Source organism: Phlebotomus papatasi, chromosome 3, assembly GCF_024763615.1.
Source record: "Phlebotomus papatasi isolate M1 chromosome 3, Ppap_2.1, whole genome shotgun sequence".
Classification (NCBI taxonomy): Eukaryota; Metazoa; Arthropoda; class Insecta; order Diptera; family Psychodidae; genus Phlebotomus; species Phlebotomus papatasi.
Window position 1 is genome coordinate 56701825 of NC_077224.1, and position 16069 is coordinate 56717893.

General features: G+C 38.1%; 2 protein-coding genes and 1 long non-coding RNA gene across 4 annotated transcripts; all 3 read right to left on the reverse strand.

Moving 5' to 3' along the window:
• Positions 1–1303: 1303 nt before the first annotated feature.
• LOC129806924 (adenosylhomocysteinase) lies at positions 1304–6184 on the reverse strand. Of its 2 annotated transcripts, XM_055855787.1 has the most exons (4): positions 6027–6169; positions 5761–5951; positions 1737–2842; positions 1304–1472 (listed from the first exon to the last, which is right to left on the reverse strand). In XM_055855787.1, the coding sequence occupies exons 1-3, from the start codon at positions 6049–6051 to the stop codon at positions 1760–1762; spliced, it is 1299 nt and encodes a 432-aa protein (XP_055711762.1). In that variant the 5' UTR covers positions 6052–6169; the 3' UTR covers positions 1304–1472; positions 1737–1759. The 2 variants fall into 2 exon arrangements, with proteins under 2 accessions (XP_055711762.1, XP_055711763.1); XM_055855788.1 differs by lacking the exon at positions 1304–1472 and having other exon boundaries at positions 1676–2842; positions 6027–6184.
• A 317-nt stretch (positions 6185–6501) lies between these two features.
• LOC129806893 (uncharacterized) lies at positions 6502–11735 on the reverse strand. Its single transcript, XM_055855733.1, has 2 exons — positions 6668–11735; positions 6502–6608 (listed from the first exon to the last, which is right to left on the reverse strand). Exon 1 carries the CDS (start codon positions 11638–11640, stop codon positions 6853–6855), a length of 4788 nt encoding a protein of 1595 aa, XP_055711708.1. The 5' UTR covers positions 11641–11735; the 3' UTR covers positions 6502–6608; positions 6668–6852.
• A 642-nt stretch (positions 11736–12377) lies between these two features.
• On the reverse strand, positions 12378–12826 carry LOC129806954 (uncharacterized). The gene is made up of 3 exons (XR_008752215.1): positions 12754–12826; positions 12559–12694; positions 12378–12494 (listed from the first exon to the last, which is right to left on the reverse strand). It is a non-coding gene; the product is annotated as an uncharacterized LOC129806954 (long non-coding RNA).
• Between the last annotated feature and the right edge of the window lie 3243 nt (positions 12827–16069).

Here is a 16069-nt window from a genome sequence, read left to right on the forward strand (position 1 = left end):
TACCTCATTCGATTGAGCTAAATTAAATTTGGAGTGATGTTTAAAAGAAGAAGAGTGCGAGAGAATGAGATAGACATATGCAAAACATGTGAGAAAGAAGGGGATCCGAATTTCGACTTTATGAAATTTTCCTGATCTAAAAGGTGTGCCGGAGCCATTAATAACAAATACTCGATATACGTATATTTCACTTTTTTTGGGTGTGCAAATGCAAAACCATAAGAACCGTTTATCTTTTTTTATGAAAATCAATTCAAGAAACAATTTTGAAGCCTTGATTTAATATTTTGTTATTCCTCCGTTCTTCCTTACAACTTCAAAGATGCGACTTGATATACTCTGTATAAGTTTAGTGATGATCTTTGGTCGAATTTCTTTCCAAACATTCAAAATGAGGACCAACACTGAGAGAAATCCGAAAAAGTTAAAATAACATTCCGGAAATGTTAATTATACCCCGCAGTATTGATCCGAAATAGGTGTAAATATTATGCTTTTTAGGTGTGTTAGGGGTTAGAGTTACCCTTTTTCATGTTAATTTTACCCTTAAAAAGGTGTAAAATTAACATTAAAAAATGTTGATATATTGTTACACCTAAAAAGTGTTAAAGTTACGAGGAAAAATGTTAATCGCACCCCCATTTTTTCTCAGTGAAGATAACTCATGAGTACTCCAATATAGTATACAGTATACAACTATACAACAACCATCCTTCTATTTTGAGATAAATAAATTGAATTATAATTGATTTTAAGCGATTCAATTCAATTTGCAGTGTATTTCATACCTAAAGGTATGTTAACAATTTTTGTTCAGTAGTAGTCACTGAGATGAAAACCTTCCACTCTCTGATTCACACAACGAGGGTCCCGGCCGGAGCCGGTTGATGTATGCCATTTCATCCAGTCTAGATGATGGGAAATTTTGGGTACAATCGAGAATCGGGATCTCCTCGAAATTCAATGTATGATCATGCTCTCTCACATACTATACGAGAGGTAGATTCCTTAGAGATATCTTTCAGACATAGTTTGTGCTGCCTGATCCAGTTGATGAGTTTTTGGAAGGTACGTCCCATATTAGATCTGTTCATCTTGTCTGTCCTGTCCTTGAAAATTTGGAGTATAGGAATTTCACTGTATTTTGGATTCTGATACTGAGGATAGTGTTTTGAGAGAAACTTCTAATCGTCTTCTTGGTACTCTGATATGTGTTGACATTTTTGTAATAATTAGCCTATCACTTAATATCACTATTTTTTCCTCACTATTAGTCTTTTTTAGTTTTAAATTTGTGTTATAATTTTAAATTGTTCATTATTATTTTGGTTGGATTATTTCTCTTATCAAATTTTTAAGAGATCTCTTATTATTAGTGATTTAGTTGAGACATTGCTGTATTTTTGGCGCCGTTTCCAACTTTGTTCTCGGTTTATTTTTGTCCTCTTGTTCCATGAATTTATGAGATTTCCCTGTAATCATATGCCATCAATGAAAATCTGACTCGAAATTATAAAATTATCTTACCCTGAATTCTTCCTTTACCTTTATTTTTCTTTAATAAATACTTCGTGGTAGATTAAATATCGTAAAGTTGAAAATCAAATAAAAAATGTTTGGAGATGACGAAAATGAAAGGAAGTATTTAAAGTAAGAGCATTAAAAAAAAGTCTCCTTCTCATCAAAATCAAATTTATTCACCAAAATATAATGGCAATCAATAAGAGAATATATACCTGATCGTTGTATCTTGCAGTTCTCAATATCTGTAGTGATCTGGCTTGAATGGTCCTTCTTGGGGTACGCTCAAATATTTGGCTTGCTTCTCCGTCAACTTAGTCAGCTTGACGCCCAATTTGTCCAAATGCAGAGCTGCTACTTCTTCATCCAGCTTCTTAGGTAGCATATGCACGCCCACCTTGTACTTATCACTCTTGGTCCATAGCTCAATTTGCGCCAGCACTTGGTTGGTGAACGAGTTGGACATGACAAAGCTAGGATGTCCCGTAGCACAACCCAGATTGACAAGACGTCCAGAAGCCAAGACAATAATGTGATTGCCATTGGATAGCGTGTATCTATCAACCTGTGGCTTAATTTCAACCTTTTCAACTGCATTCTTGTCCAACCAACTGACATCAATCTCACAATCAAAGTGGCCAATGTTGCACACAATTGAATCATCCTTCATGTTCTGGAAATGACGATCCTCAATGATACCCTCACATCCAGTAGCAGTAACGAAGATTGTGGCTTGTTTGCTGGCTTCATCCATTGTCGTGACCTCATAACCTTCCATGGCAGCCTGAAGAGCATTGATGGGATCAACTTCGGTGATCAACACCCTCCCACCAAAAGCCCTCAGTGACTGAGCACATCCCTTGCCAACATCTCCATAGCCAGCCACTACACAAACCTTTCCAGCAATCATTACATCTGTAGCCCTCTTGATTCCATCGATTAAACTCTCCCGGCATCCATAGAGATTGTCAAACTTACTCTTGGTCACTGAGTCATTGACATTGATTGCTGGCACCGACAACTTTCCTTCCTGGAACATCTTGTAGAGATTATGGACACCAGTGGTAGTTTCCTCACTGATTCCACGAATCCCCTTCAGGAACTGTGGGTACTTTTCATGTACGAGATTGGTAAGATCTCCTCCATCATCCAAGATCATATTTAGTGGCTCACCATCGGCAAAGACAAGTGTTTGCTCAATGCACCACAAGTACTCCTCGTCCGTTTCCCCCTTCCATGCATAAACTGGAACTCCAGCAGCAGCAATAGCAGCTGCAGCGTGATCTTGGGTGCTGAAAATATTACAGCTTGACCATTGAACCTGTAAAGAAGGGACACCAATTGTGCTGCATTATGTTGAAACAGTCTGGTGATTTATTTTCACAAAAAAGTAAACAAGAATATTATTATTATTATTATTATTGAGGTTGTATAGGCGCGCGACGATATCGGCCATCCATATGCGCCCGTTGACCGATTTTTGCGATCCTCAGGAGTGAGGCGGCTCTTTGGTCTTTCAGATTAAAAGGAGGAGCTCATTCCAATTAGTTCAATAAAACTTAATATTTTTTTTGATACTATTATTTGTCGCTTCGTCTCCTAGATCCTGTTCCATTCTGATACCTCCGACATCCATTCTTTCTTGCGAATACAAAACACAATCCTCCAGGATGTGTCTGATCGAACAAGAATAAGATTAAGATTTTGCTGATTGTAAGTGCTTATCATTGAAACTTGTTAGTACATAATATAAATTTAAAACTAAAGTAAAAAATTTCAAAATACAAGAGAAAATAACATTCGCGTTATCATTATAATATATATGTGAAATATACTTTATATATAAATTTATAAAATTTGCTCCACGAACTTACAAATTAAAAAGCATATTCTAAAAATAAATTTCATCTGTGATGTGCATTTCTTATCGACATTGATGAAGCTTATGCTTCAGTTCTTGTACTCTTTTTAAATCTTTTAAGGATTTAAGGTAAAAATCAGGTTTTGTCAACTTAACCTTTTCTTCTATTAATAAAGGAAACTATTTTCAAGTTTACTTTGAAATTGTTTGTGAACGAATAAAGTTGCCTTTCGGCTTAAACCGTAGATTTATCAATGACTTTACAAAGATATATTGCCAACTTTTTTATTAATATCTTGAATAATAAAGAGGATAAAATGGTTCTAATTTATATGAGAGCCAACTCAAAATAGTGTACACAGTAAAAACTTTTGGACACTGACCAAAATATTCAAAGAAGTTTTCCTTGGAACAAATTTTTTTTGGAATCGATTTGCATCTTAAAAAGGTATTTTTTTGTTCCAAAAAGTTTTCTTTATAGTTTTGTTATGAAATGCAGTTACAATTTTATTAGAGTTTTCTTTTTGAACCGTTGTGATACGGTGGAATGTCTACAAATTTGAGTTGATTTCGTTTTATACAAATTTGTTCCTGAAATTTGGAACAGAATTTGTTGCACTCGAGAGTGTGTTCCCACTGTCAGGAACAAATTGATACATATTTTTTATAACAATATTATTCCTAAATCTGTAACATATTTGTTCCAAAAATTTTCGGTGTCCGTGGACGAGGTAATTTTTGGAACGAAGTTGTTACTGATATGGGGAATCTTTTTGTTCCCATTGTCGGTAACAAATCCGTGTAAATGATTTCGTCTTACAGTTAAGGTTTATACTTCAGTCGAGGTGGATTTCGGTGGCGAAAGTTCATAAGGAATATGAAATAAAAATCAACTTAAGAGTGTTTTATACAGACGCGTGCATGACGAAATCATAAGCATACTCGCAAGTGCTGGCAGCAGGAGAAGGGAATCTCGAATTAAAAAAGTGAAATCATGTAGCACGAAAATTGCTACAGATTTGGCGTCCTCCTCGCTTCGTTGGTGACGGGTGACTGAGTGTGCGAGGAGGAGATATACGATTTTATACTGGATGAGCTATTTATTGGAACAAATTCGTTACTAATCGGGTATCTTTTTGTTCCTCCTAGAAGGTACAAATTTGTTCTAAAAATTTTCGATGTCCGTGGGCGAGCTACATTTTGGAACAAATTCGTTAGTAATATTGGGTATCTTTTTGAGTCTCGTAAAATGAACAAGATTGGGCCAAAAACTGTGGTATCCGTGGACAAGATAATTTTTGGAACAAATATGTGTCGAATATTTTTACCGTGTTAGTAGTACCATATAAAATTTTGAATTAAGAAAGCATTAAGCCTTTGAAGGCGAGTCAGTTATCCTTCACCAAGATATTTTTTTTTTTACTTTTATCTGGAACCAAAGGCAAAAAAGTAGTAAAAAATCAAATGAAATTTTACTGATTTATTGCTTTGGTTTCTTTTAGTTTTTGCGTTGAAGAATGAATAATAATTATTTAAACAGAAATTGAAATTGTAAATTGAATAAAATTGATGTAAAAATAATGTAGTTTCCTTTTACCTCATACAAAATTTTACTCACTACTTCTGACCCTTAGGAAATATTTTAATAATTTTTTTGTGACACAAATGGGCACAAATATTTTGAACGTATATTTAATACTAAACCATCTTCATAATTTCATAAACTTTCTAAGTTCTTTCAAGAATTTTCTATAAATCATATTTTTCCAAATATCGCTGTTTAAATCCTAATGCTTTCTTTTTTAATTAATGCTGCACATAATATAAATGAATCATATGCTTCTTGTGAAGTTCGCTTTCACAAAGCATTAAAAGTATTTTTGAAATACTTCCATTAAAATAAATTAATATTTTATTATGGAATTTGACGAATTCGCACGATGTTTCATCATTGAGGAAGTAATATTAAAAGTTTAAATTTTAAATCATAAAGTAGTATTTAAAAAAAAACACTGTTTTTTTTAACTTAGTGAACTCGTGGGTCGTACTAAAAAAACTGTTTTCAGAGATGTTGAATAATTAGGAGATAAATAAATACGTGTACGTAAAGAAAAGATCAAAAAGCATGTTAGCTCAACGACTACCCAATCTGATAAGCTATTTCGCTAACCCCAGGGAAAGATTTCCTCAAAGCAGCATCACAATGAATAAGCAGAAACAGAGATAAGATGACCCCATGGAATCTCTACTGGGGGTCAAATCTATGACGTTGCTAGCCCAAATTTTGTTTCTATTCTCCCAGAAATAGCCACGATATTTCACTCGCATGATCAAATTATTGCTAACAATCTTCAGGAAAATGACATTATGGACCTCACCTCAGCTCCCAGCTCAACCAGTGTCTCGATAAGAACAGCCGTTTGGATTGTCATGTGAAGACATCCTGCAATTCTGGCACCCTTGAGAATTTTCTGTGGTCCATACTTCTTGCGACACGCCATCAGTCCAGGCATTTCATTCTCTGCACAAATGATTTCCTTTCTGCCAAAGTCCGCCAGGGACATGTCCGCTGCAAAGGTATAACCTCAATGTTAGTAAATGCCGGGAATATAATCTTCAGAAAATCACTGTAATTGACACTCACCAACTTTAAAAGTTAATTTAGCCATTATGAGACTTGCTTGGAGATGCTGCTACTTCCAGGGAAACCAAACTACTGACTTGTTAAGCAGAATATTTTTCTAGCCAAGCACGCTCTCCCGGAACGTGTGTGTTTACCTAAAAAAAACTGCTAGATTGAGTAAGCACGGACAGGAGAGCGTAGAATACTTCAACTTCAAATTCATGTGTAACAAACTTCATTTATTACACCAAATTTTCTTCAAATTTAACCGGACAAAAATATAACATTAAAATAAAAAAAAGTTTAAACAACATTAATTATAGTTGGTTTTTAGTTTTATAACAGAAATTAAAATTTATAACTAGAAAATGTCAAATTTCAACATAATAATAATAACTTATTTTGTTTTTCTTTTTTAATGAAAATAACCCAACCGATGGTGAATTTTAATAATGGTAATGTGTTACCTGAATAAAATGATACAAAGATGAGTTATTCGACCTGTCCGGAAGGTTAGAGTACTGCTTCAAATACCTGGATTAAATAATACAAAGAAATGTGATTAGACCTATCCGGAAGGCTCCAGAGGACTGCCTCAAATACCTGGAATAGTTAACTATTGAGTACTATCTGGATCGAAAGGCGATTTTTTACTTCACTACTTTTTATTGAACAAATCAAATTCAGAGTCTAAATAAATTTCACGGAACAAAAACTTTTTTCTTCTCTCATTCAATCGCGGTAAAAAAACTCTCTTGTCTGTCAATTTTCGCCATACGTGTTTTCGTGGTGAATGGTTGTTGCGGCGAAATTGATGTAGAAAACATCGCAAGTGAATTTTAAAATTCTAACGGTCACTCTGCGATGTTCCATATTCCCCGGGATGAAGCGGCTGCTTCAGAACTTCTTGTTCTGTTTCCTCTGGCATCGGAAGTGGAGCGATTCGTGTGACTGCTCGTTTGTACGTACCATTCTTCGTGCGAACTGTCACCACCCTTATCTTCTGGTCTTCCCCGGGATGAACATCCGTAATTCTTCCCAGAATCCAAGCAAGTGGCGGCATGTTTTCCTCAATGAGAAGAACTAAATCTCCTGGCTGAACATTGGGTTGAGCCGTCTTCCATTTGCGTCTTTTCTGCATGTTGAGAAGAACTTCGCGACTCCAACGTCGCCAAAAGTGCTGCACGAGTTGGTCGTTGATCCTCCACTGATTGAGTCGGTTGGGAGGAATGTTCGTGACGTCATGAGATGGTAGTGAGTTCATTGGTCCTCCAATGATGAAGTGCCCAGGGGTAAGGACGTCCATGTCTGAAGGATCTGATGATTGTGATGTAAGCGGTCTCGAGTTTAGGCACATTTCTACCTCTGCAAGTACTGTGAGAAAGTTTTCCTGGGTGAGCTTGACATTTCCGGTGACTCGATAAAAATGTCTCTTGAACATCTTTACTGCGCTTTCCCACAAACCCCCAAAGTGTGGACTTCGTGGAGGGATGAAATGAAATGTTGTACTGTCCTGAGCTGAATACTTGATGATTTTCTCCTTAAGAGATTTCTCTGTGAGGAATCGATGGATTTCGGTGAGTTGTCCAGAGGCACCCACGAAATTTGTTGCGTTGTCACAGAATATGTCTGATGGTTTTCCTCGTCTAGCAGTGAATCTCTTCAGCGCTGCGATGAATGCTTCTGCAGACAGTTCTGTGACCAACTCCAGGTGAATGGCCTTGCTCACGAAACAGATAAAGACAGCCACGTACATCTTCACAGTAGTTCCACGACGAATCGGTAACTTGACGTGAAAAGGGCCGCAAAAATCAACACCAACTTTCGAGAAAGGGCGTGAAAACTGCACTCTATCTGCCGGAAGATTTCCCATGATTTGATGTGCTGATCTCGGATTGCATCTGAAGCATTGAACACATTTGTGAGCGACTTTCTTGGCGATGTCGAGTCCACGGAGAGGCCAGTATTGCTGTCGCATGGTAGATAAAATCATTTGTGGACCACCGTGGCAAGTTTCCAAGTGAACCCTTTCCGCAATCAAATGTGTGAAATGATGTTTGTCCGGGAGTAGCACCTGATGCTTCTGAGAAACTGGCAAGTTCGACTTTTGAATCCTACCTCCGACTCTGATGAGTCCTGATTTATCGATGAAAGGATTCAAGTCAAGAATTCGCGACTGCCTAGGCAATGGCTTCTTGGAACTCAAGGCTTGAATTTCTTGGCGAAAAGCTTGGGCTTGAATGTGAAAAATGATGTGAGTGTTTGTCGCACGTAGCTCGGAAGCGGTGAGTGGACCAGATTGGCCACTTGTGTGTGTAATCTTCGCTCTCGCGTTGAAAATGAATCTTCTCCAGTACGACAAAAGTCTGATCATTTTGGAATGGGATGAAAAATCTTCAATTACCTTCCAGAAGCTAGTTTCAAAACTCACTGTGCAAGTGATTGGAGTGTTCTCTAGTTCTTCAGAATCGGAGATGTCATCTGTGAGTGAGTTATCAAGGGCGGAAATATCTGGACCGTACCACCAGAGTGTATGCCTTGCCAGTTCACTTGGAGATATTCCTCTTGAAGCTACATCTGCGGGGTTCAATTCTGATGGAACATGATTCCAAAGATGGCGTGGAATTTCACTTTGAATTTCTGAGACCCGGTTGGCAACGAAGGTTTTCCACTTCTGGGGTTCCTTGGCAAGCCAGTAAAGCACGATTTTTGAGTCTGAGTATGCCTTCACAGACATAATTTTGACTGTGAGTGCTCCCTTGATTGATTGTAGAAGTTTAACTGCCAGTACCGCTGCACACAATTCAAGACGTGGCAATGTAACTTGCTTGAGTGGTGCCACTCTTGTCTTGGAGCACAGAAGTCTGCAACTTGTCTCCTGATTCTTGTTGACAGTCATGATGTAGGCACAAGCCGCATAGGCTTTCTCGGACGCATCACAAAAAAGTAGAATGTGATACTCTGTTGGCTCCTGGTGGGAAGTGACGTGTCGCGGAACGTGAATATGTGTGACATCCATGATGCTTTGCCTGTAGATAAGCCATCTTTGCACGATTTCTTCTTCTCCAGACAAATCAGTGTCCCAATCGACCTTCAACTGCCACAATGACTGCATGAGAATCTTAGCGGTTATAACTACTGGTGCCAGAAATCCCAATGGATCAAAGACTCTGGAAATTTCTGACAAAATGACACGTTTTGTGATGATCTCACTGCATGGTGAAGTTGTGAAAGTGAAAACGTCTTGTGAAGGGCTCCACCTGACTCCGAGTGCTTTGATGCTGTCATCTGCTCCTGGTAAATCCGCTGATTGGACTTCACACTCTTCCTCAGGTACTCCATCTAGTGCTGCAGAGTCACTAGACATCCACTTGGTAAGATGAAAGCCTCCCTTCTCCATTAGCTCACTCATCTGATGACGAAGTTCCTTGGCAGACTCCAATGTTGCCTGACCAGAAAGAAAATCATCAACATAAAAATCGGTAACTGCTGCCTTTTGAGCTAATGGATACTGATTCCCCTCGTCAACTGCAAGCTGCTGAATTGTTCTGGTACTCAAGTATGTCGCGCTGGCTGTCCCATACGTAACAGTTGACAATAGAAATGTTTGGATTGGCTTGTAAGGGTCATTCCTCCACAAGATGCGTTGAAGATTTTGATCTTCCTCCTGAACCAACACCTGTCGGAACATCTTACGTATATCGGCTTTGATCACAACATTGTACTGTCTGAAGCGAATCAAGATGTTGAATATATCCTCTTGAGTCCTTGGGCCCACCATGAGAACATCATTGAGGGCTACTCCTGTAGTGGTTTTGGCGGATGCATCAAAAACCACTCTAACGGGCGTAGACGAGGATGATTCTTTCACAACCAGGTGGTGAGGAAGATATACTGCTGGTTTGGTAGATGAGTAGTCCGGGGGCATCAATCTCATGTGTCCGAGTTGTTCATACTCTGTCATGAACTTGATGTACTTCTCGCGCAACTCTGGGTTTTTGCGAAGTTTTCGCTCTATACAGAGGAACCTCTTCCTGGCAATGTCATGCGAATCACCCAAGAGATGCAAATTGTCCCTGGTAGGGAGAGAGACGACATATCTACCACGTTCATCTCGATGTGTGTTCTGTTTGTACTGAGCTTCGCAATTACTTTCTTCCTTGGATAGGATGGGCTTGGTTGCTTCCAGCTCCTCTATTTTCCAGAACTTTTCCAGCTGGTGCTGAAGTGAATCGGATTGCTCACAGGTGTCGACTACACAAAGGCAATTGGCATCCCCACTGGTCTGTGTTGAGGTGAAGCTTCCGGCCACCACATACCCAAAAACAGTTTCAAGTAGCATTGGTGAGCCTTCAATCTTCCCCGGGAGGATCACCTTGGCAAATATATCAACTCCCAAAAGCATGTCGATTGAACTTGGGTATGCAAACTGCGGGTCTGCAAAATTGATTCCTTGAGGAAGTGTCCAATTTGCTGAAATCTTTGCTGTGGGCTGATTATTGACGATCTTGTCCAATATGAGAAACTCACATTTGGCGGTGAATGAAAAATCTCTGGACACAATTGTCGCCTGCGTGGCATGAGGAATGTCTGTACACGTATTGCCAATGCCAGCAATAGTGAAATTTGGCTTCACGTATGTTCGCAGGTGAATCTTTTCAGCAAATCGTTTTGTAATGAAATTGACTTGACTACAAGAGTCAAGCAAAGCTCTACATCTCTGCCTCCTTCCATCGCTGTCAATGATGAAGAGACTGATTGTGGGAAGGAGAGAATGCTGGGCCACTGCTGGGTGACTGACAAGTGTAGCTGGAGCTGACAATTGAGACGGTTTCTGTGTTTGCGTCGATTGTGGAACTGCTGAGGTCCCTGATGTGGCCTGAGGTGAAGCTGCTGTGTCTTCAATTGATTGCGAGCGCACTTGTGGTGAAACTGAAGTGTTTCCTGAAGAAGTGCCTGCCGTAATTGCTTCATGCAGAAGCGTATTGTGACGCAAGCCACAGCGTCTACAATTGGATGACTCACAAGACTCAATGGGATGAGAATGTCTGAGGCAATTGATACAAATCTTGTGTGCCCTGACCAATTCCAACTGATTAGATGGAGATGAGTTCAGGAACTTGTAGCACTGAATGATCCTGTGGGATCCTCGAGAGCAAATGACACACTTTTTGTCAGTAGTGACAGCGCAACTGACCCGTTGAGTGGGTTTAGCCTCAGATTTTCCGTCAGCCTTAGCTGGCTTGAAATCCTTGGATTTCTTGACTGCAGAAGCGTCGCCAGAGCAGACCATTCCCAGAGAATCACAGCGTTTCTTAAGGAATTTCATGAATTGTTGCCATGTGGGAACCTCTGAAGCTGTGATCTCCCTGGACCAAAGTGTCTTTGTCTCACTATCCAGTTTGTTAAGAATGATGTAAATGAGCCAAATGTCGCGTTCAGTGCAACCGATGGTGTCCAGGGCCTGTATAACCTTGTTGGATGTGATGTAAAGGCTGCGTAGAACTTTCGGGTTTGCATCAGCAATATTTGGCTGCTCAAAGAATGTGCGCAGATATTCTGTGGTGATATTCTGCTTCTTCTCGTATTCATCCTGAATGAGCTCCCATGCCACATGGTAATTTTCGCCTGTCATTGCGAGATGATGTACTACAGACTCTGCTTCTCCGCACAGGTAGCCTTTCAGATATTGGAATTTTTCGGCGTCTGAGAGAGAGCTTTTGTTGTGAACAGCGCTGGTGAACATATCCCTGAATGATATCCATTCGGTATAGTTTCCAGAAAACTTAGGAACCGAGAGCTGGGGCAATTTGGTGCTGCCTGACGCTGAGCCATTCATGGATTCCATAAGCTTGCTGTTGAGCTTGAGTTGTTCTTCCCACATGCGTGTGAGACTCTGCATTGACTCTGAATTGATGTTGTCGTGACTGGTTGTAGATTGGGCATCATCTTGTGCTTCAATTTCGCTCAAAAGCTTCTTGAGTTTTATCTGCAGTGCCAAAATTCGATCACTGAACTGTGACTCTTCCTCTTGTTCTGCGGAAAAACCTTCATCACTGAGTGCTGGCGCGCTGTATACTTGCTGCTGAACACTGTCGAACTTCTCACTGAGGGTTTGAAGCTCTTTCTCATAGACAAGGAGTTCTTGAGAAGAATGATCAAACTTCTGGCTAATGAGACCCTCAAGCTTGGTCAATTTCCCCTTGTAAGCACCCCTTTGGCGGTGTAGAGTAGCAATTGTGGCCATGCTTCGAGCTTTAGCAAAATGAGGTTATGTTCAATTGTCTGAATTATTCCACAGGAGTTGCTTCAAAGTTGGCGGACGAAGGACCATTAAAATGGTAATGTGTTACCTGAATAAAATGATACAAAGATGAGTTATTCGACCTGTCCGGAAGGTTAGAGTACTGCTTCAAATACCTGGATTAAATAATACAAAGAAATGTGATTAGACCTATCCGGAAGGCTCCAGAGGACTGCCTCAAATACCTGGAATAGTTAACTATTGAGTACTATCTGGATCGAAAGGACCATTAAAATGGTAATGTGTTACCTGAATAAAATGATACAAAGATGAGTTATTCGACCTGTCCGGAAGGTTAGAGTACTGCTTCAAATACCTGGATTAAATAATACAAAGAAATGTGATTAGACCTATCCGGAAGGCTCCAGAGGACTGCCTCAAATACCTGGAATAGTTAACTATTGAGTACTATCTGGATCGAAAGGCGATTTTTTACTTCACTACTTTTTATTGAACAAATCAAATTCAGAGTCTAAATAAATTTCACGGAACAAAAACTTTTTTCTTCTCTCATTCAATCGCGGTAAAAAAACTCTCTTGTCTGTCAATTTTCGCCATACGTGTTTTCGTGGTGTTTGGTTGTTGCGGCGAAATTGATGTAGAAAACATCGCAAGTGAATTTTAAAATTCTAACGGTCACTCTGCGATGTTCCAAATAAATTTCTTTATTTATAAATTTCGGAAAATTGTTAAGAAATTTCTTGAAAAATGTAAATTCATATGAATAAAAAAAACTCATGATAGATTTAGACCTCGTCGTAAATCTTTGTGGCAAAGCATGTTAGCTTTACATTGCCTGAATTTCTGTCTGGATTAAAATTGTCAGTATTTGACGGTTCAACTGTGCTTGAGAACATTTTAAATTATTTACTGCAAAATAATATTCCTTTATGTTTAGTTGTCCACAATAACAACCGATATTTAATTAATTAGCCAAAATTAACAAGTTTCAAACAATATTTTCCCTGCCATGATTATAAGGAATTTAAAAGCCTTTCTAATGAACTCTAACTTGCCTAAATTTGTAAAAAAAAAATACATTCTCTCTAAACTTTTGTTTAACCATTGTCTTTTAAAATCCGTATTCGAATGATCATTATTTATCTACAGTAGACTCTCTCTCAAATGGGCATTTGGGGCGAAAGGTCATCCGCTTTATTGATAGATTTGGGCGTCAAAGCCTTTGTAAATTCCACAAAAAGCGCTCAATTATAAAGAATCACGATAAAATAGGAAGAACAACAGCGAATTTGAGCAAATTAGCTTCATAAAACGTGAAAATTTTCAACAAAATTTTTCGTCCGATTGAAAAAGAGCCAATTGAGCGAGAGTCTAGTGTACCGTTCCTTTGGGTAGTCCAGTTTCTAAAAGTAACATAGATACTACAAATAAACAGCACGCATTTCCTATGCCCAAGGCACAAAGATTTTTGTTTTGTACAGTAGACTCTCTCAATCGGGCATATGTGGCAAAATGTAATCCAAATTAACGATAGATTTGGGCACCAAAGTAATTTTTAATTTCACAAAAAAGGCTAAATTATAAAGAATCACGATAAAACAAGAGAAACTAAAGTGAATTTGAGAAAATTTGCTTTGAAATCAAACGTGAAAATTGTCAAGAAAATTTTTCGCTCGAATGAAAAAAAGCCGATCGAGCGAGAGTCTACTGTAATCGTGTTTTTGACATATCAGTGAGAGTGAGTGAGATCTAGATCTAGTCATCTTGCTCACTCTCAAAAACAATTTTGAAAATATATTTACAAACAAAAGTTATTGTGTGCTGGGCATTAGGGGAAAGTGCCCATGCTTGATACGATCCAAGCTTAATAATAACTATTTATTTTCTATGTTAATCAATAGTTATGACTTATTGCAATATATTTCAATAGCTGGTGCTAAGCCTCACATTTCCTTAAAAAATTAGGATCCTAGCTCTTTTTTCCTAGTTTCACGAAGCAAAAATCAAAAATAGGTCCAAAACTGTAATTTCGATACATGATATTTCATAAGTATTTCTTAATTAATGTCGCTGTTCAGGAAAACTACTATCATAGGCACATAGAGGGTTCATCAGTATTAATATTTATGTAAAAATATTTTTACTTGGGGACACTGTTTTTGTTGGTGGTGACAAACTCATAAATTCTACCTGTGTCCATCCTATATTTTAAAAAGGGTCCATGAATGATAATTTAAAAGTGGTAACTCTATCATTAGATGTGATTCTTTCATAATTACACCTATTGTAATCCTCCAATTTTATCGACAATTGACATAGCCTTCAACCCTGTTGCCTCAATTTTAAGGTTGCAGAGTGACATTTTCATGGACTCAAAGTGAAAAAATGGTTTTCGCTAGTGCCCTAATGTCATAAAAACACGGCTTAGAAAAATTACATAAAAGTGATTTTAAAACTAACAACCAGTCGTACAAACGATTTAAGCAGATAGATTAGAGTTCCGTCTAAATATTGATGTGCAATTTTTTGTATCCGGTGAAATTTTTGCAGTGAAAATAGGCCTCCGATTTGTCGAATCAATTATTATACAGGAAGGCCCCGGACCCGACTTGTATAAAAGTCGTCACTGAATTTTCATTTTCTTCTTGAGGAAAATCTAAGGTTTTTCAGGAAATATTTGAGGTTGGATTATGAACCTAATAAGTGAGACATTTTTTTGTCATAGTGGAAGAATCACTTCGGTTTGTGTGTTAATCAGAAAATAATCACAAACCTTGGACATCATTTTACAGTATCAAGCATGGTCACTTTCCCCTATTAAATATCCAGAAAAAACATATTTATGAAGACGGGAACACATAGATAAAGTAAAAATGAAAGTCATGCTAATGATGGGAATATCGATCTACGTAGGTCTTCTAAAGGCCCGATGTCTCTATCCATAAAGCGGTCGTCAAGCTAGAAGTTTAGCCCAGTTCCCGACGGTCTCAAGATCCTAAACTGCAACCTTTTTAATTGTTTTCTCAGAATTTAATAGGTCGTCATTAGTAATCCAATCTTAAGTCAAATTTTTCCAAAAAAATCTTTATTGTTAAAAAATTAGAGCAGTTAAGCCATATGGCTAAGTCTCAAATCTGAAGCACATATACTCTGCTCTGTAGCTCTGATAAGTTTTAGATTCGAGAGATAGTGAGACAAAGAGCGTAACATCATATCTTAATGGAAATCGTTTGGTTCTTCAAGTAACCAACCTTTGGGTTTCCATATCGAAGAAAATTCAAAGGGTTAAAAAAATAGAGAAGGAGCTATGAAATTGTTCTTGTCTATATCTATGCCAATATTCAGTTAGAAGTTCAATGAAGCAGTAATGACCGTAATGACGAACGAAGAAAATATTGTAAAATCATCTGCGTTAAAAAATTGTTAAATCTTCAAAATTTACCTTAGAATTATCTCGTTGAAGAAGGTCCGGCTTCTGCAATCACTAGTTATTTAAATGTGGTGGCTAGTACTTAAATTTCTCAGGCATTTTGTTTTTAAATAAATTAAAATATTTAATTTGTTTTTATTGCCGAGGAGTTGAGGACGCATTAGATTCTTATAGGGTTCTTTGAATGATCATCATTTTCGGGCTCTCCATGACCATTCTTGACCACCATCTTTAATTCTAAGCAAATAGCCCTTTCTTGTGGGTTTTATATTGATTTTCACTTATTTTCAGCTCACTCATTACAATATGTTACGATTACTACACCTTTAATACAATTTGCACTTCAATCTACACTACTCTGGAACTTTT

Coding starts and splice junctions, on each gene's coding strand:
- LOC129806924 (XM_055855787.1), bottom strand. CDS start 6,051: ATGGCTAAATTAACTTTTAAAGTTG. Junction 5,952..6,026: donor TAAATTAACTTTTAAAGTTG/GTGAGTGTCAAT, acceptor ATACCTTTGCAG/CGGACATGTCCCTGGCGGAC. Junction 2,843..5,760: donor TGGTTGAGCTGGGAGCTGAG/GTGAGGTCCATA, acceptor CCTTCTTTACAG/GTTCAATGGTCAAGCTGTAA.
- LOC129806893 (XM_055855733.1), bottom strand. CDS start 11,640: ATGACAGGCGAAAATTACCATGTGGCATGGGAGCTCATTCAGGATGAA.